Source organism: Protomyctophum parallelum (genome assembly GCF_964188405.1).
Source record: "Protomyctophum parallelum genome assembly, chromosome: 8".
NCBI lineage: Eukaryota > Metazoa > Chordata > Actinopteri > Myctophiformes > Myctophidae > Protomyctophum > Protomyctophum parallelum.
The window spans coordinates 3,460,944-3,487,802 of NC_139703.1; the positions used below are offsets into that span (position 1 = coordinate 3,460,944).

The 26,859-nt window shown below is 44.0% G+C and overlaps 2 protein-coding genes across 6 annotated transcripts in view; both read left to right on the forward strand.

Annotated features, from left to right (window-relative positions):
* The window catches only part of ece1 (endothelin converting enzyme 1), a 35,525-nt gene extending 33,622 nt beyond the window's left edge, over positions 1-1,903 (forward strand). For all 5 annotated transcript variants that reach the window (XM_083770547.1, XM_083770548.1, XM_083770545.1 and 2 more), the window contains one exon: positions 289-1,903. In XM_083770547.1, coding sequence (XP_083626673.1) covers positions 289-465 — 177 coding nt within the window. In that variant the 3' untranslated portion in view covers positions 466-1,903. The remainder of the gene's footprint in view (positions 1-288) is intronic.
* Positions 1,904-2,301: 398 nt separating this feature from the next.
* The window catches only part of LOC310862475 (eukaryotic translation initiation factor 4 gamma 3-like), a 90,877-nt gene continuing 66,319 nt past the window's right edge, over positions 2,302-26,859 (forward strand). The window contains 4 exon segments of the mRNA XM_083770406.1: positions 2,302-3,130; positions 20,853-20,922; positions 25,968-26,055; positions 26,058-26,131. Coding sequence (XP_083626532.1) covers positions 2,889-3,130; positions 20,853-20,922; positions 25,968-26,055; positions 26,058-26,131 — 474 coding nt within the window. The 5' untranslated portion in view covers positions 2,302-2,888.

Below are 26,859 nucleotides of genomic sequence, written 5' to 3' on the forward strand. Positions count from 1 at the left end.
TTTTTGCTACTTTTGTTTGACACTGTAGTATGACAAAGTAGGGCATTCATTTATGACAAAATATATAAAGTTAACAGGTGGGGCAGATTGGGTTTTAATATGGAGATAAGCAACAAATTGTAATAAAATTAGAAGTATTAATATAAAAAGAGAACCTGATAGCTGTGGAACACTTGAACCTCTTCATAGAAATAGTAGAAATCTGCATGAATCTGTCTGTATTAATAATTTCGAATAGTAATAGGGATTATATAATATTTTCGTTTTTGTTTTTTTGTTTTTTTGCAGGTTTGGTGCACTGTCAGAACTCCTGAAAGTTCACACGAGGGAGTGATGACAGATCCTCACAGTCCATCAAGGTTTAGAGTCATCGGCACCATCTCCAACTCACGTGAATTCTCAGAGCACTTTGGCTGCAAAGCAGATGCCCCCATGAACCCCAACCACAAGTGTGAGTTGTGGTGACACGTCAGTCTACAGAGAACCTTTTGACAGGTGGTGTTAAAAATTCAATTAACTCTGGGGAAACTGAACAAAACAAAGGTGGTGACAAAGCCTCCCCTGGGTGGAGAATGCAAGTCTCTTTAACCACTGACAATCTGACTGCCTTACAGTTACCACTCAATGCTTCTCAGGTCTTCTTTATCAGGACAAAATGTTCCTTCCATGCGCAGAGGATTTCCTTTTCCCCAACTTCATCCACCAAAGACTGATGGTTTCGAAAGGAAGCTTTCCTCGGGTTGTTAAGCTCTGAAATGCACCCTTGTATTTAATACGAGGGATGAATGTAACACTGGAAACCAAATCAATGGTTGCAAAAATGAATGCACAGTAAAGAATCCTCAGGTTTCACCCTGAGGATTTTACTGTGTGGTTACGAAACTGGGCTGACCACTCTCGTTCAGATCAGTTTAAAACTGCCATGTGTTTTCTGCCACAGAATGTTGTTTGTCATTAGTTATTTCTCTCCCTTGTATTTTATCTGTCCCGCTTCCTGCACCAGATATCCTATGACAGTGGTTCTCAAAGTGTGGTCCCGGGGCCGGGGTTGTCCTTGAAGGGGTCCACAGCAAAACCACTTTATTTAACATACAGATTGGCCATTTGAAATTAATCTTAAAATTAGATCTGCTATGTTGAAACACTAGGAAAAAACATGAGAACATTTGGAAATATTTCTAATATGTTAACAACGCTAATGGGGTCCCTGGCACAAAATATGTTCTGAATCGGGTCTGCAGCCAAATACATAATTATTTGGTGGCCCTCGACATGAAAAGGTTTGAGAACCACTGACCTGTACGGTTTGTAGCTTGAAAAGATAAGGGGAATTGTGATGAGAATTGTCAAAGCCATGTGCTCTTTGAGATGAATCAGGTAAATGCAACTTATTTTAAAATTGTATTCAACGTACACTCAAAGCGTTACGAGGGCATCATTTTGTGTAGCCTATAATACAAGAAAAGTTGCGTCCTCTCTTGAATCTCAACATTTTATATAGTAAATACATCGTTAATCTTGTGTCAAAGGATTATACATTTTTATTTTTATAACCTGACATTTTTCTGTTTTCTTTGCTGTATTACATTGTTGTCAATTCCCTGTTTGGTGATTGAGGGTTGGAGACTTATGAAGGATTTGAACTTCACTGCAAAATAGAATCAAGTTTCACAAATCTACTTCACATTCAGTATGTGGTGATGTATTAACTATATTGCTAAATAGAGTCAAGTCAAGTATCACAAATCTTCCGTTTCACATTGGTGATGTATTAACTATTACTCCATTGCAAAATCAAGTATCAAAAATGTTCGGTTTCATATTCAATGTACGTGTTTATGTAAGCAGTTGCAAATAAGAGGTTCTTATATTATTTTGTACAGTAAAACCTATCCTAAAATTATCTATATGCTCCTTTCATGATGCGTCTAGTGTGTTCAACTTATGAATATTACCAAGTTAGATTTATTGGATAGGCCTACAGCATTTATTAATGCTCTTTCTGCTGCTCAGTCGGACAGTCAGACATAAGCCATGTTGTCAATGTTTAATGAGACAATGCAATGTAGAAGGTGAAAGTGTTCCGATTCCTTGTCTCTAAGAATGTCATGCATGGTACCCGCATGGACCATAGGTGTCACTAAACTCTCACAAATCAGACCCCTTTATGCCGCTGGCCCGCAGCAGTTTCTACTCTAAACTTGTGAACACGCTCTAGTCTAGGCTATTGGTTTTAGCATTTAATGCGTCAGAAGATTAAATACAAATACCGGTATGCACATTAATTCGAAGTTAAGATTATTATATTTTAGATTGATTGCCCCCTGGATGTTTGTTCGGTGCAAGTTTCACAGCATCGTACTTTAAAGTTTAAAGTGCATCAATATTGAAATCTTGCAACATTAACCAAACGATCGAGACGAACACAAGCATGACACATTGTGGCAAGCGCGAAACATTCGACAGCCTTCTTTTCTGAAAAGCCGAGCACGTCCGTAACTGGTCGAGAATTGCCGAATCATCTGTCCTGCCCGGACTGCTGGAAGCGGCCGCAACGCCATGTTGACGAAGTCTCCCATCTCCGTGAGGAAAAAAATGATAGAAAACACATTTACCAAGAAGCAAAAGCTAAATCGCTGAAGGAGAGACGAGATCGCGGCGAGATTTCTTTCACAGAACTGAACCGAGCCGGATCCGCGGAGGTTCCGGACCGGGCGACGGGGAGGCGAAACCTCCCACCGTCCCCATGAATTGCAGCACCGCTGATCCGAACAGCGACTTTCCATGAAAAAGACATTTGTGTTGCTGCTATCCGAGCTCTTTATCCCCAGTTCGTCAAAGGGGGGGTCTGGGGCCTGCTTGAAGAATCCGCAACGCTTGCTCTATGCATGCGAGCTAGGCGTCGTTTGTACCAGTATTTATTAGTGTATTGTTTTCCTTTGTTGATTTTTTTTGCGATGAGTTTGCCACCGAAAGTGGTCCCCAAATCCGCCGCTGTCGCAGTTAGCGGACCTGGAAGTGGCCCTCCTTCAGCATCGAGCCAACTGCGGCCAGCTACCCTGACCTCCGTGTCTCTGCAGCCGGTGGGAGCTCCCACCGCTCCGCAGCCCACCGCCGTTCCGCCGCCTCAGTATCCTTTCGGTGTCAGCAGTACACACACGAGTGTGAGAAGTGTTATGTGTGTGCTGGTGGTGGTTGCGTGTCCCCCCATGAATGTTAACATGTACGGTTTTGGATTGTTTTATTTGGGACCATTGAGGCTGGGTGAATGCGGGGCGGAACGGAGATGTTCCGTGCGGACCCGAGCAGAGGGAGGGGACAATAATGCCCGGTCTTTAATTTATATACTTTGTCGCATGGTGGGCCGCGCGACAACAACAAAGGTAATGCGTTTTCAACTGTCAAAAGTATCGACGCGCATTGTGTCGACACTTTTCCCGTTGGAAATACGTCATTTTTTGTAGAGGAAAGGGCTCGTGCGACGAAGTATCCTTTAGCGAGCTAGCATGGTTAATACTGTTAGCTTAGCAAGCCGGCTGCAGAAACGCTGCAGCAGCTATTGAAAGCACAATTATTACGATTTACATGTTATATCGTGAGATGTATTGTCCGTGACCACATTACATATTACTCTTACAAAATGTGTGTGCTATGCAGCGAATGATAATAATCAAAACAACGCGTTGCTGGAAAAGCAAGCTTCCCAGGCTCCACGCACCGGTTACCGGCTTTGTTCAGTTATTTTAGTTAGCAGCCGCCAGTTAGCATCATCCGTCTAGCATACAACGCAAGACTATGTGAAGACAGACACGTCGCTGCTCACTGGGCTGCAAGTTGCATCCATTTGATAGTAGCGGGTTATTAAGCAGTGAGTAACGGGTTACTGGTGACCTGTACAAGCCAGGCTGTGGACACTGTATTTCATCCACGCACAGTTATACGACTAGTTGCTAATTAACGTTAGGGATGATGGATTTTAAGGTGGAGAGACGACAATCAAAGGGTCATGTTATCAGGACTGCCCTGTACTTGTCTTTGACAGGCATGCTGCCAGTGCCAGGCCCACTGTCGGCTCTCGAAATGACAGCCGGGTTGTGAACTTGTGAGGTAACTAGCTGGATTTCATGATCATCCTCCTGACAGCAGGGGATGTTTTTGTATCTGTAGCAGATTAAAACTGTGAATTGCATTTATTCTGCTCATGGACATTTCAGTGTTTCTGTCTGTCTTCTGGAGAATCCTGAAGACAACGACTTTGTTTTATTGCAAAGATAAAGGTTTGTCTTGGCCTTTTGATTAGGCTCATTGATATGTATTTCTCCATAAATTGACATGTATTCACCCATGATACTAGCAGGTGGATCATGATAAATGTCCATATAGACGGACAGTCCACACATCATTTGACTTTTGCTGTATTGAAGTCACCATAGCTATATGTCCCCCCCCCCCCGTTTTATTTACAGCATGCTGGCAGTGGTGTGAGTTAGAGGATTAGGTTGACTTCCTGTGTCTGCTGGTGGCAGGGAGGTGCGTTTCAGAAATACAACAGCTTCTGTGGTTAACTTGGTGTGTCTAATTCTAAAATGCTCTGCCACCCAGAGTAAGAGGCACCTTGTAATACTGGCGTGTTAGCTCTGGTCCATAGCCTTTACTGCTCTTGCTGCCGTTGACGGCATTACAGCTATGGACCAGAGCTACTGGCATAGAGATGGGGAGTAGGTGGTGAATCATCATTTGTCTCTATATATAATATGCCAAACATTATATATATATAATTATATATATATATATATTAAAAAAAAAAATTCAATAAGCACATTACATTCTGAATGGTAGATATTTTCTACATGTATCTGTGTCCTCTTTTGACTCATAGCATATAAAATGAAACTGGTGAAATAGTTTGGCCTACTTAGTTTACCAACATCCAGGGGCGGATCTAGGATTTTTCTAGCTTAGACAGATTTCCTTCATGATTTTTAAATTGAATAGCCTACTTTGTTATTAGTACTTACTGAGAGATGTGTCCATAATTGCCTAGTATGCCCAGCTAATCAACATTTCCCTTCATTGCTGTTGGAAGTGACATTCAAACTATTCTTTTTCATCGTACAGTGGTCTCCCTCCCCAATTGTTTTTTTGCGTTTGATTTTTAACCCCTTGGGTACCTTACACTCTGTTTTAACAGCGGGTGAACTGCGGTGACCCTATTGGCCGTTCGTGCTGTCATTACTATGTCCTCGTATAGGTGCCAGGTGGTATGGTTCCGCGTGGAGCAACACATGAATTTGATTGGCTATTGCCGGACAATGTCGTCTAAAGATAAACTATTATTGAACGACGTACCTCTGCCCTCTTTTCGACTATTGCCTCTTCGCCAGTAGTTGCCGGCTCCCATAGACAAACTTCCGGAAAATACGCCAGGCTGTAGCCCGCTGTTAAAACGCACTGTTAGGGCTTTCCACTTTTTTGTGTGAGAGGTTGCTGCTGCTGGACAGTTTTATGTTTATGTAGCGCGGTTATCACAGTTGGCAGTTATTTATTTAATTTGTTTTACCGTTGGCATTTACCAAACGTGAATTCTAAATCTAACTTGTCACAGAACAGAGATGGAGACACACTGCCCATATAATAAGGGTAGGTCCACTTAATGCTCTCATAGAAGGTGTAAACGGACACCTGCTTTGACACGAGGGGGTAATTTGCTGAGTTCTATCCTACAGAACTTGAGTAGTGAGCGTCTAGGATCGCTTGGCTCATCACTGGCGCAATGGTGAGGGTTGCACAGTAAATTATCAATTGGTGATTTGGGCGGTTTACGTCAATTTAACTCTCAGTTTAATTTGATAAATGTGTGCATTCCAAGTGACTACTTACCGGAAAAACTAATGACAATAATATTAACAGGGGGGCACTTTAGGGGCCAATCAGACAATCCGATTTCAGCAGAGGCCAATGCTCCAGTGACATTTGACATTGTCTATCTACATTCTACACCCAGGCCCATTGAATAGACATAACCTATCGGCGTGTAATATTGCACGGTATAATCAGGGAATCTTAATAAAAACATACACATTTCATGTCTGGTCCATCAATGTAATGAATATAAATCTCAGCAGAAATCCCAATGCACCATGAAATTTTTCCGTGTGATGTTCCTGTTCAGTCTGTAACATCACATCGCAGCACGTCTGCCCTCTGATGTCAGGAGTGGGTCTGTGGGAGCATGTTATGCTCTGTCTGGTCTGTGGTCCCAAAGGACGGTATTTCCCACTGGGTATGTCCCCGTACTGTGTTTGAATATTTGTGCGGGGTCCATGCATGTTGAGATTGAGATGTGCAATCCAGGGCTGAGAGATGATCATGAGGGGAGGGTGGGATCATAGAAGGAGGAGGTGGGGGGCAGTTTGTTTCTGCTCCTGGTTGCCAGAGAAACAACCAGCGCATGCGGCTGCCGCTGCCCTCCCCAGACAATGGCAGCGCTGCTTAGCATTCAGAGCGAGGGGCCAAGGCGGTGCTTCCCACCATCTGCCAACAAAGGGCCCAGGTCAGCCAGCCTTGCCTCAATGTGTTCTCTCCCTCCCTTCACCCAACTCTCCCTCCCTACTCACCCTTCTGCTAGCTGGTGAACTAAAGCCCCCCCCCCCCCCCCCCACATACACTTATCTTAACCCTATTGCTGATAACTTGTACTGTGCAACAAAGCACTGTACAATACGTTATTGTACAGTGCTTGGTACCTTTTAATTTCATCATGGATAGTCCAATTCCTTCTGTCTACATGGCTCAATTTATTTACTTACTACTTTGTCCTCATTTGGCTTCCTGTAAAAAAACAAAACAAAAAAAACATGACAATGCAGTCTAATAATGAAAAGTGAGGTGGGAGTAACGTGTATCCTATGAACCGTGCAATCCATCGCTTTCATTATGCAGCCAGTATTTGCATTGACTTGGGAGTTGTGACTAGCGATTAGGTAACCTATGTACCCAGCTGGTGGGTCACACAGAAACGCCAACCCATATTCTGGGACAGGTGCATGCGGCCAACATGTTGAGATGTTCCCAGGAGCACCGCATACTGTGGCACGATATAAATAAACTGCTGAGTTGTTCTGAGCCAGCATTCAGACCAGTCTGTGTGTGTGTGTGTGTGAGGGACTAGTCGGGCACCAGCAGCACTCTAAACCAGTGTTGTCAGACAGTTGTGTCAGGGACCCCGATTTGGGTCAACAGATGTTCTAAAATAAAAGTATTGTTCTTATGACTTAAGGGCAACAATGCTGCTATCGGATTCTGTCTGGTTTTCGTTGTTGTAAAATTAAGTTAATGCCGTTTACGTTCTGTATTTAAATGTTGATGGCGATGCCTCACTGAAAAAAAAGAAAGAAGAGGCTTATGGGGCTGTAAAATAGCTCTATTCTCAGTCTGCTCAAAGATCTGGTTAATAAGAGGGTTGAATCCCCTGGCCTACCACCTATTGTCTGGACTGTGGTGAAAGAGCAGTCTCAGCACCAGCAGGCAGTCAGAGCTTTGTGAGCCCTCTGTTCATCCATCGGTGTGTGCGCCTGGATATGTGCACAAGTCTGAAGTGCTTTATGTGTGCGTGCATGTGCCTGCCTGCCTGGTTGTAATGTGCATGTCGTGTGTGTGTGTGTGTGTGTGTAGTAAGTATACGAGTGACTGGTGGGCCAGCAGAGAAGCAAGAGGGTTTGTGTCAGTCTACACACCATCTGGGCTGTCTCCACTCACTTCCTCTATGATTCCGGCACGCTGATAATCCCAGGTATCCCACACTGAGGGTAGAAGCTGGGCCACTGCCAAAAGCCAGATAGGAGGTCCTCTAGTATAGGCCCATACAAATGGATATCTCGCGTGTCTTAGTGCTGCTGTAACCTTGCACAGCAGTTGGCCTTGTGAGATCACAGAAGCATTCTGAGGGCAGATTAAGGGGTGATCACAGTGATGCATTACAGGCCCTAATGCTTAGAAAACACCTTGGGAAAACAGCATGGCGCACTGGGGGGGGTAGGGTGGGTAGGGAGGTGTGTGAGTAGAAAGCCTGGTCGCCCATGGTACATAGGTTGGTCATGGGAGTTATAAGGACGTTAGTGTTTTAATAGTGGAGGTTGCAAGCAGAGGCTTGTGGTTAGACTAATTCCTTGAGGTACGAAGGAGTGTTGCCGTGGGTGCCCCGATGAGTTAACAGGGGTATCTTGTATTTGGATGGGTGTGATGTGTTTGTTTTTACCTAGTAGTGAGGTTCTGGATATACTGGAGCTTTTGAAGGCTCCTGCTAGGGATCCGGATGAGAAATTGCGTTGCAGGAGAGTTGACCAACCTGGAGACGACGAAAGCTTTAAGGCCTATTCATACTACAGTTTTAGGTGATAAGGTGACCACCGAAACGGTGGTTGGTGAACAGAGAAAGGTGTTTGGGTGAGCAGTGATTCGCTTACCACCGCAGCTCAGAATTATACCTCACGGTAAAACATCTTGGCAACTTTTCTCTGAATTGTGATATTGTTTTTTAAAATTAGTGTTAAATAGCTCTATATCAAGTGCACCTTAAACATAAACGTATACTACTATACGTATACTATATTTAACCCCTCCCGTTCATTTACAGTGGGTGATATGCACTTCCTTCCCTCTGTTCTTGCCACTGGTATCCCCTTTCGTGTTTCCCTGTCCCTTGCTTTCTCTCATACTTACACACTCAGCACTTAAGTGGCTTTACAGTAAGCTATGAGGCCAGAGCAGAGCAGCACAAAGCTTTCCTTCCCCTTGTGGCCATAAGGGAGGCTTACAGGTTACCTTCAGGTCAACGGACAGAGGTTTGGAGTGGACATGCCATGGCTACTTTATGATCACCGCATAGAATCAGGGATGACTTGTATGCTCTAAATATAACTATAGATGAAGTGCCCCTCAGGGCAGGGCAGGTTGTGGCCTCCTGGTGGCGCTATAATAGGCCAATGTGAAAAGGGTGCCATTTCTTTTTACGCCTTGGATTGGCAATTGGATGATTTGAGGCATTTTGTTCCAAAAATGTGTTTTGCAAAAATCCACCTGTTGGTGTTCCTATAACAGGTCAATGTGAAAAGGGTGGGATATATTCGTCAGCCTAGTAGGAAAGTCTGTGAAATATTTCACGTAAATTGCATGCTGTGTTCATGATTGGAGGCATTTTGTTCAAAACGGGTCAATCCTGCAAACTTTGAAAGCCAATGTTAGCAAATTAGGATGGAATATGAAATATTGCACAGATCCGTCTTGAACACATGACTATAGACATAGTGTGTAACGATTTGCGCGATTTTGGGACAGAATCTGGAAGAGTAATATTTAAAAATTTGTTTTTTAAAAGTCGGCCTTACCCATTCAAAGTAAAATCATTTCTGATATATTGTATTCATATTGAAATATTCAAATTATTGATTAAAACATGCATTGAATTAAATGTATATTGCATATTCCTAGTTAGGGTATACAAAGTTTCCTTATCTAAATTGTCTGTGACCTTTGAGAGTAAAGGCCTATTCATAGTCCAGTTTTCGGTGCAGAGGTGACCACATGGCATTGAGTGGCACGCCGCGGTGGTCCCCACTCTTCAACACATCTCTCTGTTTTTACGAACTACCGTTTCCAATGAATAGGCCTCAACTCATGGCCCACTTTTCCATCACTATCTGCTTGGAAGTCGGACCACTGCTCAAGAGGGATTCCTCACCAATTTCAGAGATTGGCTGAGAGAGAGACTGCCGTCTCTGAGGTCTAGTTGTACTCATAATTACTTGCAAAGTTTATGTAGTTATTTTGGCAGACAACTGAAACAAAATCAGTCTTAACTAACTTTGACTTATTTCTGCTGTAGGGTAGCATAGGGCCGCAATCACACCCAGACTCTGTTTTGATTTCTTCAGCTGGGTCCAGTTGTCTTTGCCTCAGTCTCGACTGTCACCTGATGTTCAGGATGTGTCTTGGGCATCTGTTAACAAAGGTCTGGAGTCTGTCTTTGTTGGTGGTAATATTGTTCACTCTCCATTGTCTCCATGTTTCTGATCCATATAGAACTGACTTGACGTTGGTGTTGAATATTCAGATTTTTATTTCCAGATTGGTCGCAGTGAAAGCCTTGTTGATTCTGCTTTTGATGTCATCGTCTGATCATTTTTAAGTATGCTCCTGAGATGTGTGACGCGGTCGGTCTCTTTAATGTTTAATCTCCCTGTAGTTGAAGTGGGAGTTCCTGTTGTTTAGCCTCATCGCTTTCACAGTCGTAACTAAACTAAGTCTTTATTCTTGAAAGGTTTATTAACAAGGGACAGTTATTTAATCCCATTCTTTCTAGTAAGCATTCTGCAAAGGGATAATACAATGATTATGGTTGCAGTATGGATGTTTCCACACACTAAAGGTCTTTGCAGACTGGATGCGTTTTTGCAAGTTAGCAAATTAGAAGTGGAAGGAAGCCAGGTAACCTAATCCATTACAATCTGTATAGCCTAAATGTTTACCCTAGTGAACATTCACTGACACTTTGAAAGGGAGAGAAAAGGCTGTGTTGTGCAACCGCCTCAAGGCTTGTTGTGATATCTCCTGATCCCACATAACACAGGAGTTTCCAGGGTTAAGCAGAGATACCCTCTCTAATCTATGTGTAGCACTGCTAGTAGTGATGTTCTTTGACGTGCCGCCACAGTGGTACAGTGCAGTTGCTGATTTGAACTTGGCTGAACTGTAAAGGGCCGTACCCGCCCACCAACAATAACGTAACTGTGAATTTCCGTACTACACAAAAATAACTAAGGATAATATGAGCATCAACATGGATGAACGATAACGTTCTGTAAACGGTGGCACCAAGCATACACTGACTGTACATTCCAGCTGCATCGGATCCCCACAATATAAGGATTTATTGGCTGGTATTCCTGCCCGAGTGCCTGTGCATTCGACCAATGCAATATATGGATAATCAGGACCATATATTAACTTCAAGGACTCAGAAAAGTAATTTTAAATTATTGATTTGAGTGAGTTGGAATGATTTTTAAAATGACATATATAGTCATGGTTATTGTTCTTGTTGTCGACAGCCCTTGAGACGGGTACAATATGATTGGACGGTTACCAGAAAAAACATGGTATTTTAGTGGCTGCTGAGTGAAAATGGTCCATTAAACCATTGCTCTTAAACTGCAATGCAAGTCATTCCAAATATTTCCATAGTGGTAATAAATACACAAAGGACAAAAAGTACAACATGAAATATCAGGTTGATCTCAATCACTAGTATTGATCATATGCAGTGCAGACCGTGTCCATCTTGCCATCAAGGTGGTAACTAGGTGCAATTTCACATTGACAGCCCATTCATCCAAACAGAAAAGTCCTATCTGATTGTATTCAATAACGTCAAACCCACCAACACCACAAGCTTTTCATACAGCTGTAGTGTTGGTGAGTTTGACATTGTTTAATACAATCAGAGACCTTTCTATTTGTATGAATGGCTGTCAATGGGGAAATTGCACCTAGTTACCATCACCTTGCTGGCAAGATGGACAAGGTCTTCATATCGTCAATTGCAAACAGATGCTTTTAGGAATCAAACCAGTGACAATGTCTCCTTAACCCTTTTACTGCTGCCATTTATTGAGAAATTAGGACCTAATTCATGCCAGCATTTTTTTAATTTGAGCTCTTATTTTGAAAAGCCACATTTTGCCTCAACCGGAAGTGAGCTTATCCCTGCCAGCTTTACGTTGCCAAGACAACCTTTGTTTACATAATCGAATCAATGCCGGTACATATAGCACTGCACAACGTCGGCTCTGTGCCGTCAAAGAAACGCTGGTTTGACCAAAAATGCCATCTGGGACAAGGAATAGGAGATACAGGCGATTGAAAGAAACGGATAGAATGGATTCTTATGGCGACCGCGATCTAATCTGAACGATCCAGTGCAGTGCTAACAACATTGCTAGCTAACCGGCTAACGTGAGTAGCATTATGGCTCGATCGATCATATGCACTATAAAAGTATAATTGCCGAAGGGCTACGGCAATGGCAGCAAGGTGTATTATCAAATTGAGGCTTTGATTGCCGAAGGGCTTCGGCAATGGCAGGAAGACGGTTAAGAAATAAATACATAATTATCCTAGCGGGAGCTTAACAGTTTCCGTGCCGCGAATGGATTACTCCAGGTTAATGTCGCTGCCGTATCGGACATACCCGCCTTTTGTTTTATGTGTTTAATCCGCCGTAATGTAATGAATCAAAAGAAAATCCGTCTTCGTCGCGGAGTATGAGACTGGATGGCTTCGCTGTGATGACGAAACCGGAAATCGTCACATGCTGTGGGCTGCTAGGGCTTCTGGGAAATTGAGGCCAATGGAAATGCATTGGTTGCAACGCCTCATTGAAACCAATCTTGTGTGCGTCTTCCGGGTGCACCAAGATGGTGGATGCTACACACAGATCATAACAAACCACGGGAGCTTTTTTTGATGGATTTTCGCGGATTAAAAGCCCAAATAATTCAGCGTATGCTCTAAAGGTAATACAACAATCTCGGCAGTGAAGGGGGGTTGATTAAAATGCGGGTTAATCGTAAAAAACAGTCAAACTGTTAATGAAGAATCTAGTGAGACTGACAATATATCCTTATGAACAAGAGATGATTGTCCAGTGTCCCTACGCATCCGTCCAGCTCAGATATTTGGCATCTTTCTGCAATATTTTGGTCCAGCCAGGGATCCCCAGCCCTCGCCCACCCCCAATTGTTTTCACTTCTTTGTCATGTCTATTGTATCAGTCACTCAGCCAGGGTCAAATGTGAAGCTGTCACCAGTGGCCTCCTTTTATCCAGTGTCAAAGGGTTGGCTTTGTCTACATGATTCCTTGGCAAACACAACATCTAGGTTATACACAAAAAAACCTTTTTAAGTGAATCGTGTAGATCTGAAGAGGTTTTCTTTTTGCCGAATGTGTCACAGATGTCAATTCGAATGCAGATATTAAGTTTCACAGCCAGGATTAATTAATCTATTTATCGTTGCTTATGGTATCAATACTGAGTTTACTTGAATCTGAGGATAACTTAAAAGTGTGTGTGTGTGTGCATCTCTTCTCTGGTTGTTCACATGGTGCTACAACATAGTGAGGTTTTAATTTGGTACGGTTTAGTTTTCTGGCAGGCTAACCTCAACATGACTATGAGCAAAGGACCTCTGGCAATAAACCCCCTGGAATGTGTGGTCACTGCCAGCATTTAGGAATTCATCACAGGTTTTGGTCATTGCCAGCAGGAGAAAAAGCTCTTTGATTCTTTGAGACATGTATTTGGAGGCGTGGCTGAGTCAGCGCAGGTATCATCAATGAGTTTGTGCATGTACAGTGATAGATTTTTCTGTCTGGCACAATTATTTTAAGAAGCGGAGATGGGGTATCCAAGTGTATTTTTCAAGCTCCTATCCTCCTGAGTAACCTAAAATCACACACGTGTGAACTGAGTGGTGCAATTCCCCCCTCTCTCTCTCTCTCTCTCTCTCTCTCTCTCTCTCATTAGAGTCACTACCCCTCTCACTGTTTCTGGCGCCCCCTACTGCTATTATTAAGTCACATACTCATGCTCACACAGACAGACACACACACAAACAAACAAACAAGTACAAGGACATTGCAAGCTGGTTGTAGGAGTGGTTTGCACCACTCAAAAATAACTAAATCCACAGAAGAAGCACGTTTATTTTGCACCTACAATACATTTGTGATGATGATTCCTTCAAGTTCAAGCTTTATTTATCTCCCGAGGAAGAAATTTGGGTGTGATGTCACTGTAGCTAAAACGACAAAAAAGATGGATGGATAGGTACCTACCGTTATTGATCCTGCCAGAGACGGTGAAAAGTTTGTGTGTATATAATTATGGGTTTAATAAGTTACCAATTCCTCAAGATAATTTTTTCTTATGTAAGAAAAATTAAAGCGTGTGACATCTCTCTGAGTAACTGTGTCAGGCACTGTTGTGATAGCCTCAGACACCCAGATGTTTTTATTTCCAGTTAGAAAAAAAAAAGCCTAGGAAAAGTTGGCGCGCAAAAGTCGATCACTCTCTGCTGATTTCTGATCGTCTGCACCTTTGTTAAATTGACGCACGCACACACACACACACACTCCTCTAGAGCTCTCTCTGTCGCTCTAATTAATTAGTCTCATGTCGCGCAGCTGCGTCTAGATTCTCCCGGTGGATCCTGCCGGGAGCTGCCCAAGGAAGCTCTTAGAAGGAAGTGAAGTGGTCACGTGACTGGGCTGCGCCATGACACTTTCATGGACACTTTCATGGGAGCCAAACTCACACAGGAAGTGCAATGAATACATGGCAGTTAATGGAGCCGGCTGGACCAGCTAATAACAAACATTATATGAACAATTGCGAGCTTTGTCATATAATTGGTTCAGGAATATGAAAGAAGACATAAGTGATATCACACGTTTTTTCCGAGTGGTTGTTTTTCGACTTAATAACTTTATTTTTATTGAGGTATTTATAGAAGAGCACATAGTAAGTTTTCTGCCTGGGCTGCTCTCTGCTCTTTGAAATCAAAAAATAAGACAGCCTAAAATAACGTGCTATATATATTATTTTATTTTCCAGAAGCGATCACTTTACAAAAGTTCTCAGTCATTCATAAATAATGTTTGTTCATGAGCTGGTCACTGAGCTCTCATTGGCTCCAGTGCATTCTGCCGAACTTCCGGGTGTAGTTTGGCTCCCGTGAAAGTGTCCATGAAAGTGTCATGGCGCAGCCCAGTCACGTGACCACTTCACTTCCTTCTAAGAGCTTCCTTGGAGCTGCCTATGCCATAGAATGCGTAGGTGGACCCCAGGCTACTGTTGTGATGACTGTTAATGAGGCCACAGGAATAAATGAAACCAAAACTGTTTTTGTTACTCTGAAGTGGAACCCTTTCTTTTATATACCGACAGAACATTTTGACAAGTCGTTTTAAGTGGAAACACCAGAATGTGTGCAATGGTCATAATGCGCATAATGCCCCATCAACCTTCAAACACTTTAAACTGTGTATGCATTTGTTTCTTAATGGTAACGACTTCAACAAACTAGTTTGAAATCACCACTGAGACAGTAGACCAGGTCACAAAACAGTTGTGGCTCTCAGGACCACATTACCCCCAAACAAAATGGCAGCTCCATTATCGTATACTGTATGGGTAGTGATGTTACACATATCCGGGTGAGTTGGCTCTCTGTACATTACTTCTCTGTGGTTCATAAATGAATATGAGACAGAACCCTGCTCTATGCTAAAGGTCAAGACATTTCACATAGCCTGAGCTACTGGCAGAAAAGGAGCAGGACTGTCACTTGATGAGACAGAAATCTGAGCGCTTACTGAGAGCGCTCAATTGTTTTCACAGTTTGCCAGCAATCACTGTGGGGAGAAGAAAGGCTAGGCGCAGCACGTCCTGCTGAGGCATTAATGGATTGTTTATAGAGAATCAAGAAGTGAGCTGAGACGGCACATGGGTGTGAGAACTAGAGATGGCAAAACAATGTATTCTTTTATTGGAAAGGGCGACCGGAGACATTGCTCTGACAGGATATACTCAGGTGTGCGCTTAAAAATAGGGTTTGCTAATTGCTACACCAAAACTGTGCATGGATTAACTTGATTTTCTCCATTCTAGAAGTTTGTTTATATTTTAACTTTTGACTTAAGTTCCCCTTATTATAATCAGCAAATTACTATAGCATTTACTGTATTTCAATTGCAAAACAAAATTCTGCTGTACTTGCCAGAAAAGCATTTTTAACACTATTTTCCCCAAGACGTCCCCCGACGTCTTTATAATTACACCCGTAGGAGGCCTAGGACGTCTGGGGACATTTTAGGGCTTTTTAATGGTATAAAACTGGACAGCTCCCGTTGCTAGGCAACGCCTTGCACTGAGCTCCCAGACATGTTTTGCGCATGCGTGCATCCATTCACTTCCTTGTTTACCGCCCGACACACCTTGCTATTATCCCTGAATCTACGGCGCTCTCCATGGTTTTGATCAGAACGCTGATCTTCTGTCCTAATTTCTGACATAAAGGTATTCAGTGAGATATTCAAATATCACTTTTTTTTGTGATAATCCTCTCTACTACAGAGTGTGCTGACCATATAAGGAGTTCCTCCCTGTCCCCAGTTAACCCCTGAGGGTCAAAAAACCATAGGTTTCGTTTTTGGCTAGGTGGCCCAGCCTTCATCCAATCAGGATAGAGAGGGGCCTTCCACCAATCATAATCACGCGGGGGCGGGCCTTGGTGTGTGCTGTTGGCCTGTTGTGTGTCCCCCCTCTGTAGTGCGGTGCATGTGCACATCTTGTTACCGGGTGGGTTCCCAAATCACTGAATGCTCCTTTAACCAAGCATCTCGTTTGGAATATTAACGCTTCTAAATAGAGATCAGACTTGACAGTGTGAGATAGTAATGGAACCTCCCGGTTTTGAGGGGAAATGGAAGTTGGAGCTGTGTACTCTAGCCCCTTTATTTTGAAAAATTCCTGGGCATTAAAAAACAAAAGTACTGAAGTTGGATTTAATGTTATGTAATTGTCACTTGAGTTTAACAAGGCACACACCAATACACCCTCGTAATGAAGAACTGTTAATTATTGAAATATAAAAAAAATCTCTCATTATGGATAGAGGAGCATTGCTAAGCACTATAGGTCTACAACAGTTTAATTACGCAGTCAAAGTGTTAATATAACTAATCGATTTAATTGAGTATGCATAACCATGTTCAAGTGCATCTAGGGAGATAAAAAAGCTTTTATAAACACGGAATCAAGGAAAGGTATTGAGAGCTTATGACTACATATTGGATTCAGTGGAACACAGGTTCTCTCTTCCATTTCCACCTGATAGCGATGATGTATCCGTTGGAGAGAAAATGATCCTCTACCAGCAGCCAGTGGATGGAGAAGTGGTTGCTTCCCTACCTGCAAAAATTGGTTTCTTGTACAGTCACCAGGGTTCAAGTAGAACGCTGGTGGACACACGTCTGCACAAGAAACCGTAGAATCTAGGTTGCATAATACAATTTGGTAGCAAGTCCTTTCCACATTCAATCGGATTGTAATTCCAGTCAAGAGTCACACGGTGTGCCCTGCCTGTTGGCTGTTGCCCCAAGAGTGTCGGATGTCTCGTTTCACCTGATCATTTTCCCCCTTCGTTCCTTCTTGGCTCCTTCCCCTCCTGTGTCTGCCGCTGTTGACAGACCGTGACCCTTGACCCCTGGTTGGAACTGTCCCCGTTGCCCCTTGCTCTCTCTCCCTGTCCTTCCCACTTCCCAGTCTGTTTACATTCTGCAGAACACCTAGGCCTCTGCCAAGCAGTGGTCAGTGTGACCAGACAGATCAGGTTGCCTTGGTGTCGATGCCCCCCCCCCTCACTCTGTCTGCCTTTGGGTCTCTCTTTTTTCTGTTGTGCTATCGCTTGGCTCTCTTATTTCCTTTCTCCTTTTTCTCCCTCTATCTCTCTATCGATCAATCGTCCTCTTCCTCCAAATTGTGTGAAAATAGTATGATAGTCGTGTTTTCCTGCATTTAGAGGCTGGCTGATGCATAGTACACTTTTAGGGCCGGATAATATTTATTTCGGGAGGGGTCCCCCGACCCAATTTAAATTTGGCTGTACAAAAGTCAATTCATACTAACGTGGTTCACGCTCGCAGCTTGCGCCAAAGTCGCATGAAATTATTGGGGATCCAACGTGAAACTGTTTGTGTCCAGGAACCGATCTCTGTAGAGCGGATACAGCTGGTTCTCACTGCCGCTGGCCGTGCGAGCTGGCGAGGGAGGAGAAATGGCGAGAGAAACGCTTTGCTGGACCGTCACAGCTTGTTTCTAAACAAACTTAAAATTTTGGCCGATATCACGTAGTTGTTCAATATTGATTAAACACTTATGATGCCAAAGGCGTGTCCACACGTCAACGCTTTGCACGGCATTCCTGGAGTTGTTTTGCTGCGCACGCACCCATTCACTTCCTTGTTTACAGGCCGCCAATATTCCTAATGTACTCTGACTCTACGCTGCAGCCTCCTCGCAGATTGATCATAACGGCGATTTCTGACTTCATCATGCATCTCGTTTAGAATATTAATGCTTCTAGAAAGTCAGGCAATGTAGGTTTTAGCTAGGAAAAATAAAGAGGAAGGTGTACAGAGTTGCGGCCCGGCTCCTGCGGGAGGTTTGCACATGCTCAGTGTAAACAGGAACTGCGATGATGGAGTGTTCCAGCAGAGGTGCTAGAGGTGCACGAGAGTTGCTGACCCTGAACTGAAATAATAAAAAGGATATAAAAAAAAAAAGAGAATAGTACAATGTTGATTTTGTTTTTATTTTAAAAAGTATATCAATTTCATAAAATGTTACTAAATGTTAATGTTTTTGTATATTTATCTTTTGTGGATTTTCCATGTTCTTTTGATGCTCGCTTTGATAGTAGCCTACATATGTTAAACTTTTATTTTTGTGAAATGACAGGAAGGAACATGGAAACTGTTCATTCAAGTGCTGTGGATGATATAAAACATTTGAAAATGGAAGGGTGACTGCTGTTTAATTCTCAACTGTTCTGGATCTCATTATTTCCATCACAAGTTATGAGCTTTCTATCTAGCACCTCTGCTGGAACACTCCATCATCGCAGTTCCTGTTTACACTGAGCATGTGCAAACCTCCCACAGGAGCCCGGGCCGCACCTCCGTGCACCGTCCTCTTTATTTTTCCTAGTGTTTTAGGGGGTTTTCAGAGTAAAATCTCTCATTTGCTTGGCACTCTAGGGCCTTTATTCTGAAAAACTCTGGCGGCATCATGAGTATTAATATTACATATGAAATAAGTAAAAACAAAATGTTTCTCTTGAACACTATGATCGGAACGGCTCACCACTGCTCTGTCCCCAGCGTGTGTGCGTGCGTGTGTGTGTGATTTGAAACACACCCTTATCAGGAGAATTTGGCAGCTTAAAATTGTCGTCAAGCAGCAGCACTGCTGCCTGGAAGTCATGGAACACATGGTTAAATACTGAATACCTGGATATTGCGACTGCGACGCGCTGTGGGGAAATTGTGACAGAGGTGTATATATGGTTTTCCCTTTCTAGCGATAGTTTGAGTTATTACTTATTTTCAGAGGTGTTTGTTCCTCACAAAAGCCAGTGCCAGCCCCCCCCCCCCCCCCCCCCCCTCAAATGTCATATTGTAGTTTGGTCCGAGACGAACCGAATTTATTTCGGCACTAAAAGTATAGTAGTATGCATCGGCCATAAAGCTATATAAGCCACAGAAGGGGACGCTATATTGACTTTCATAATGTTCCGGGGCAGGCAGGGTTGAAAACTGTGATCACTAGCATATTTTTCATGTCTTGTTTTTCACCACCCCAACGTCTTTGTTCTGTTTCGTTCCATTTGTCAACCAGACTGTGTCACCCACAGAGCGAAGTGACAAAGCCTATCTTCCACTCCACTCTTGTTTTGATTCTTGATTTTACTTTTCTTCAGGCGTGAGTTAAGATTGTGCTTAACTTGGTTTCGTCCTCTATTCCCCCCCCAACCACACCTTTGGTGTTTCCTTTGTCGTACTACTGCTTCTTCACCCCCCCCCCGCCCCCACAAGCCCCCCTCCTGGCAGCTTGCCAACAGAGATGACTGCTCCAGTAGGGCAGTATGAGAGAGAGGGTTTGGAGGGGGAAATGGAGGCGTGTTTTAGGTAAAAGGAAGACTGCCAGACATTCGGTTTCCCTGAAACCATGTGACCAGCCGAGTGTTTGTGTGTGTGAGTCTACATTTCAGGCACAGAACTGCCTGAGCAGGTTTACTATTAACCACTGCTGTCCCCCCACTCTGTGTGCCAGCTACATATTTACTCCTGTCATTCATCCTGCTCCTCTTCTGCATTCTCCCCATCATGTCTTATGTATTCCTTATACTCAGAATCTTCTCTTCAACACAGCACTTAAAAATGACTCTTCCCCAATTATCAAAGGTGCCAATTAAGAGCCATAATATGGAAGTCAAAAGTTATTATGAAGGATATTAAGGCCATGGTTATGTTTTCACCAGTGTTTTTGGTAGAAAAGTCTTCTCTGGTACCTTTAACCATCCCTAACTGAGACCGATTCCACAGAAAGGGCATAACAAAAGGACCTCCATTCATCTGTTCCCCATTGTGGGAGTTCCAGTGAAGTCTGGAGATTCATGTCGGGATTTCTCCTTAACCCACTTGCAGAGTGGCGAATGTACATGGTGTACTCTGAGTTGGTGCATTTTTGGTGGGTGTGGTGGGATGGGGTGCTCTAACAGATGAGAGAAAATTCCTTAACTATACTATGGCCCAAACTATCAGGGTTGGGGAAAGCCCTTTGGATTTAAATCAGGCATCAGCCTAAGTACTAAGTAAGTTGCCGAAAGAGTTGTGGATTAATTAGTCTTGGCAAAGTTGGTTTCATTTTATTGGGTATGCAAGAAAGATATAATGGGAGAAGTTGTTTGCCCACTGGGCTTAATGCTCCCTTTTAACAGTTTGGTCTGCAACGTCTTCACTTCAACTTGTCAAATATACAAACAAATGTGACCACACATTGACTGCCTGTCATTGTAGCAGCAGCTACACAAAGGCCTGAGCGTCATCTTGCCCTTTTCATGTTATGTATCAGTAGTATCTAGTGTTGCCTTACCTACCTAGCATGGAAGCTGTTTATGTGGGCTTCAGTCACCTCTGTCTTTCGAATTGTCCTTAATGGGCTACGTTCCAGAATCCCTCGCCAGCCATCGCTTGACGACCGAATCTTCAACACACAGCCTGGAGTCACTGCAATCTACAGCGTGAGTTACCGCACACGTGCATGATATTCATACACACTAATTCATGCATGCAGTACCCACTAATATGCAAGCACACATACACACTGCATACTTGACAATGTGTACTTGGGATGTGTGCAGTGACTAAATTCACTGACTATTAAAGTGAATTTAGTAATTTAGTCTTTAGCTATTTAAAAATAGCAGATCTACAAGCTCATATCGCGCCACCGAGTGGCGCGATACGAGCTTGTAGGTCTGCTATTTTTTGAAAAATCGAAGAACGACTGACATTTTTAGAATCTGATCTCAGGTCAGAATGGGTTCATCAGACCAGTGTGTGTCCGGCGGAAACCTCGTATGAATCTGATCTCAGGTCAGAATGGGTTAATGCCCATATATGGAGATTTCTGTACCTGTCTCTCTGTGTCTCTTTATTCCTATATGGCATGCCCAAATATGGAGTGTTGTGATGTCAGAACAGGCTAGCTCCATATATGGAGCCTGGGCAGGATAACCGTGGGTCCGACCGACACCGGGCACTGTACTCCCTGTGGGGGTGTGGAACGTGTGTGTCGAATTTGAAGTCGGTGGGGCGAACGGTTCTCGAGTTATGTGCATTACAGCTGTACACACACACAGGCAGAGACATGTCACAACAGGCCAGATCCATATATGGAGATATAGGGGTGATTAGGTCCAGAGCCCGGGCAGATGCTTTTGTGTTGGTTCTGGACAAGCGGAAATGCAGAGTACCCGTTCCCCATCTGTCTGTGTCCCTTTTATGCCCATATATGAAGATTTCTGTATGTGTCTCTCTGTGTCCCTTTATTCCTATATATGGAGTTCTGTGTCAGGCATGTCCAAATATGGAGTGTTGTGATGTCAGAACAGGCCAGCTCCATATATGGACCCTGGGCAGGGGCCCTGTCCAGAGCCCGGACAGAGGCCTTTTGTGACGGTTCTGGACAACCGTGAGTCCGACCGACTCGACACCGGGCACTGCACTCCCTGCGGGGGTGCGGAACGCGTGTGTCAAATTTGAAGTCAGTGGGGGCGAATGGTTCTCGAGTTACGTGGATTACACACATACAGACAGACAGACATGGTGCTGCATTTATAGATCATACTTTAATAATTCAGAGAGCACACCAGTTTAGTTTTTTCCTGGAATTCTTTGCACTAGTATCCATAGTTACCATACACCCATTTGGCAGTCAAGCGAGTTAAAACAAATGGGAATATTTACTAATTCTCCTTAGCTTGCACGCATATGTACATGCTTGAGTGAGAGAAGGTGAGTGAGAGTGTACAGTACACTGTGTGTGTGAGGGAGTGTGTGCGTGTATGTGCTAGCTTGTGCTGTTTCACTCGCACAAGCTCGTCACACGCTGTGAATTTCTTGGACTGCGATGACCCACACCCGTTTCCCCTCGTACGATACACAGCAAGCTGTGTTTAGCTTTGCAGCGCGTGGCCTCTCCATTCCACGCAGACCATTTACCTGGAGGGCAAGGATCTGTGGATGTGAGGGTCTGTAGGCGGGAGCGGGGGAGGGGAGACTGCTTGATAGTAAGCAGGCCGCTAAGCCAGATAGAGAAACATTCCCTTTTGTTCTGCACAGCACTTCCTATTAACTGGTGTGCATAATGGTACAGATATTAGCTCGGTAATGTTTTTTCTGGGGTTTTTTCCTTTCCAATTTTTATAGATTATTCTCACACAAAATGACCCGTCACCCGTCACATAGGAGTCTACTATCAACTTGGCTGCTTTGTAGATTAACTAGGATATTTAGTCGGCTTTCTGTTAGCCAGCAAATTGGCTGCTGAGAGACACCGTTTTCCCTGTTATCTCAGCCTTTCAAAAGCAAAGTACAGCACTTCCCAACGGTTCGACAGTCGATAGATGGTAGATGACAATGACATGCATCTGAAATGCAGGAGCGAGCGCCCCATTTGGCTGGCATCGACTGCAGCATTCTTGGGTTTAAAACATGTCAGGTTTCTGTAGATGAGCCTCTCTCATCCACAGTGGGGGGGGGGGGGGGGGCGTTCAGTGAAATAATGATGACATCAGTGGAAACCAACAGTGCCAGTAGAAGATTTTGGGTGTGCTGTGTAAAGAAAAAGATGGCTGGCCTGGCTGGGCTTTATGCACCATCCCTACGGTATATCCTTCCATTCATGTATGGCCCCTATATGGCCGCTTGCCACCCCTCCCCCACTGCAGCTCTACATCCTCGGCATCAGTCACTCACTCCTCCCCTGGCAACAGCAGCTAGATTAGCTGCTTTATCCCAGGTCAGCTGAGGGAAGTAGGCCACACAGACTAGAGTGAGAGGGAGTGAGAGAACGAGGAAAAAAAAAGCACTCGACAGTGTCCCAGCCCAGTGATACTTAAAGTCCGGCCCGTTGGCCACGTCTGGCCCGCGACGCAAATTTTGACTGGCCCGCCAATGGAATGTCCTTAATGTCCTCAAAGTCACGCATCTGGCATGCTGTAAACCGAACATATTGGACCTTCCGTTCCAAAGATAATGGCCAAAACATCTTGAAAAAGGCCATGCAAATCACTGATTTTCAGCCTGACCTGATCTGACTGAGCTGAGGTTGTGTAGGGTGAAAAGCTCAGGAAAGTAGAGGTGGTTTGTCCAACTTGTCCGACTGTCTCAGTGTGTGCATTATAGTGATGTCAATGAACATTCCATATTAGAAATATATATATTGTCTTAATAATAAAATTAATGGAAATTTCTATTTAAATGAAATGGCATGGTTTTATTAGGCCAATCAGTAGCATGCAGGGATCGACATCCCTGGCTGGATGTACTATTTAAACTGCCCAGGGCCAGCAGAACACTTCCACTTGCCTGCTCATGCCAGTAAAGATAATGGCTTTAAAAATAATTGAATTGATCACCTAATTTCACATTAATTTCCAGTGGTACTGGTGTTTTGTAGTGATTTTTATGCAACAACATATTCAAGTTAACGTTCTGTGAGCTCTATGCCGTGGCGGAGGGAATGTCCCAATACAAAAACTGTTACTTTGTGGACTAAACCATGAAAAGCATATGAGTTGTTTATATCAGGGTCCACCATTTTCAATTCATCTGAACATTTAAAGGACCATTCCGACCGCAAGGACTTTTTTCTGTGATCCCTTTTGGACGTGTGTTTGACTACTCTCTACTCTGTACTGTTTACATTTCTTCCAATAAAGTATTCAAGCAATCAATCAAAGATGTACGAATGTACACTTCTATAAAAAAAAACACACACAAAAAAACAGGAAATATTCTGGATTAATAGAAATAAAATAAAACTCTGGTAACTGGTTCGGCAGAGAAAACCTTTAGGCCCAAACTCGGGGAAATTCGCGTTCGGCAGGCAGAGAATGTGGTAAAATGCCAGGCGAGCAAAGAACATGTTAAAGTGAAAAGAAAGTCACTGTAAGATCTGAGGTAGAGGGAGGTATAGAGATTATGAGAGGAGTGGAGGATTCAGCCACACTCTGTGACCGCTGGAGTTAGGGATTAGGGGATTTTTAAATCAGCATTTTTTATCAGATATGCAGATCACTGCTGATAATTGCAGACAAGCGCAGTAGAGAAAAGATAAGGTATAGTGTCACGCACGCCCGTGACAAGAGCTGGAGTGGATTGCGGTCAGCGTTTTTCCATGCGATGCTCAGGACAATGGTTTGACACAGCTGAAGCAGGTGTAAATCTCTTGCTGTTTAGTTACGGGGATTTCAGAATAAATATCTCTGGGCCTGGACTGCTTCAACGGAACAGGACCAGGATTCAGGAGTCCCAAGTTGGTGTTCAAGGTTCAAGGTTAGCTTTATTGTCCCTTGCGGGAAATTGGTTTGCAGCCAGATCATAGTAAAAATACACACAAAAACACCATTCAATACAGGACTAAGAACAGGGCACTAGAGACAGAGAATTCATGACATACAGTAGTAGCAAAGTCAGCAAAAGTGCATTAGTGGGCAGTATGTGCAAAAGGGCAAGAATAAAGTGCTATTTGCTGTTCAGCAGTTGAATAGCAGCTGGGACAAATGATAATTTGAACCGATTGGTCTTTGTGGCGGGCACCCTCAGCCGACGACCTGAGGGCAACAGTTCAAACTCAGACCGAAGGTGTTTGCTAGACTGCACACTCGTATTGCACTCACGGAGCGATCGTCTATGTATTCACATGAGTGAAGTGCAGTGCAACAAAGTGAAAGCGCAGGCGTTAAAATCCCAGACTATCTAGTCTCATATCATAATAGCGCTCGCTATAATGATATATTTCCCAGCCCTAAATACCTGGACCTACAGTAGATCTCTTTAGCCATCATATGGCTTTACTTGAAAACTTTGTGTGCATACAGTGTTGAAGCCTATGAAGTCTGTTTGTGTTCGCTTTGCTTCTCAATCACCCATGTCCTTCCATCGGCATCAATCGCAGAGGCTTTTTTTAGGCTTGGTCGATTCCATTGTGACATTCAATCTACCACAGATGGGTGATGATTTTAATATGGGTTTTTCTCTGACCCAGATTTAGTTTGAGGCCCACGTAGTCCCTGCAGACATGCACACATCACAGCAGCATGGCTCAGAACAGCCAGGGCCCCCCGATCTGAGTGAGCGACTGCCCAGCAGTCTACAGCACACAGCACAGTGCAGGTCCTCACCTCTGCACACATACTGGAGATAATCCCCCACAGCCTGAGCGCTTAATTTACATTCCTCAGTAGGAAGGGGGGGGGGGGGGGGGGGTGGGGGGGGGGGGGGGGGGGGGGGGGGGCTAATGACCTGTGGAATCCAGCCACCGCTCCATCCTTCCTGGGCAATGGGCTCCTGTGTATGCATGTGTCATGGCGTTTCACACTGTCCATCTGCTTTGCACTCTGCTTTGCATTTTGATCAAGATATTTGTGTATACATTGTCTAGATATTTTGTGTGTTGCATCACCCTGGATGGGCCCTTGGCAGACAAAAAGGAGAAATGTGTGTCTCTGATGATGATGTCTCTTAACTGACCATCTTATGTGTGACCTCTCCCACACAGGTACCCAGGCACGCTGGCCCGCCTTACACTGCTCACGACATCACAAAGGGACACCCTAATTTGGCGGGCACCCCGCCTGGCCATGCCCACTCCCGGGGCTCTCTCAGGTATCGATACCCACATCCCCATATCGCTACCCTAAGGGCTGGGAGACAGGCGGAGTGGTGAGTTTGTACCTTGTGTCTGCCGTCATCCTCTCTAGTATCTGTCTCTGTCCCATCTGTCCACCTGCCTGCCTTTTTAGCTTTTTTACTGACTTCACACCCTGTTTTTTGTATAATGTTCCTCATTCTCTATTTCATGTTTTTTAGCCTTTTGAAATATACGAGCAAACCACATGTACATGACTGACATTATGTTAATGAGTTGAAAGAATAGGTGATTGTCAACGCTGGACTGCACTGGACTGTAATAAACCTACATCCAGTGTGCCACTGGCCTTAGCTGAAGTTAAAAACCGATTGCTCTTAGTCTTGATGATGCATAGTCTGCAAGACATCAGCAGCTTACAATCTTCCGCTGTGCCTCCACTCGCCTGTCCCCTCTCTTGAGGAAAACCTCCATATATAGGGTTAATCAATTAGTCACAAAGACAGCAAGTCAATTACATTGCCGCTGTTATGCCAGCCGCATTTCCCCCCGGATGCCTCGTCGCAAGCTAGGGCTTCTGTGACTCAGCCTTTTTGGAAGTGTGAGATGGTGCTATGGCGGGTAACTCAGCCATTCCTCCTCTCTGTATCATGTTCTGCCTCACCTCTCCCACCCCACCACATCACTCTAAGCAGCACCACTCTCTCCCCTCCAGCTTCCTATAAATAGTACTATCTGCACAAACTTAAATGCTCTCAGCCATGCCAGCATTGGTTCACAGAACAGCGAGCAGAGAGAGTCC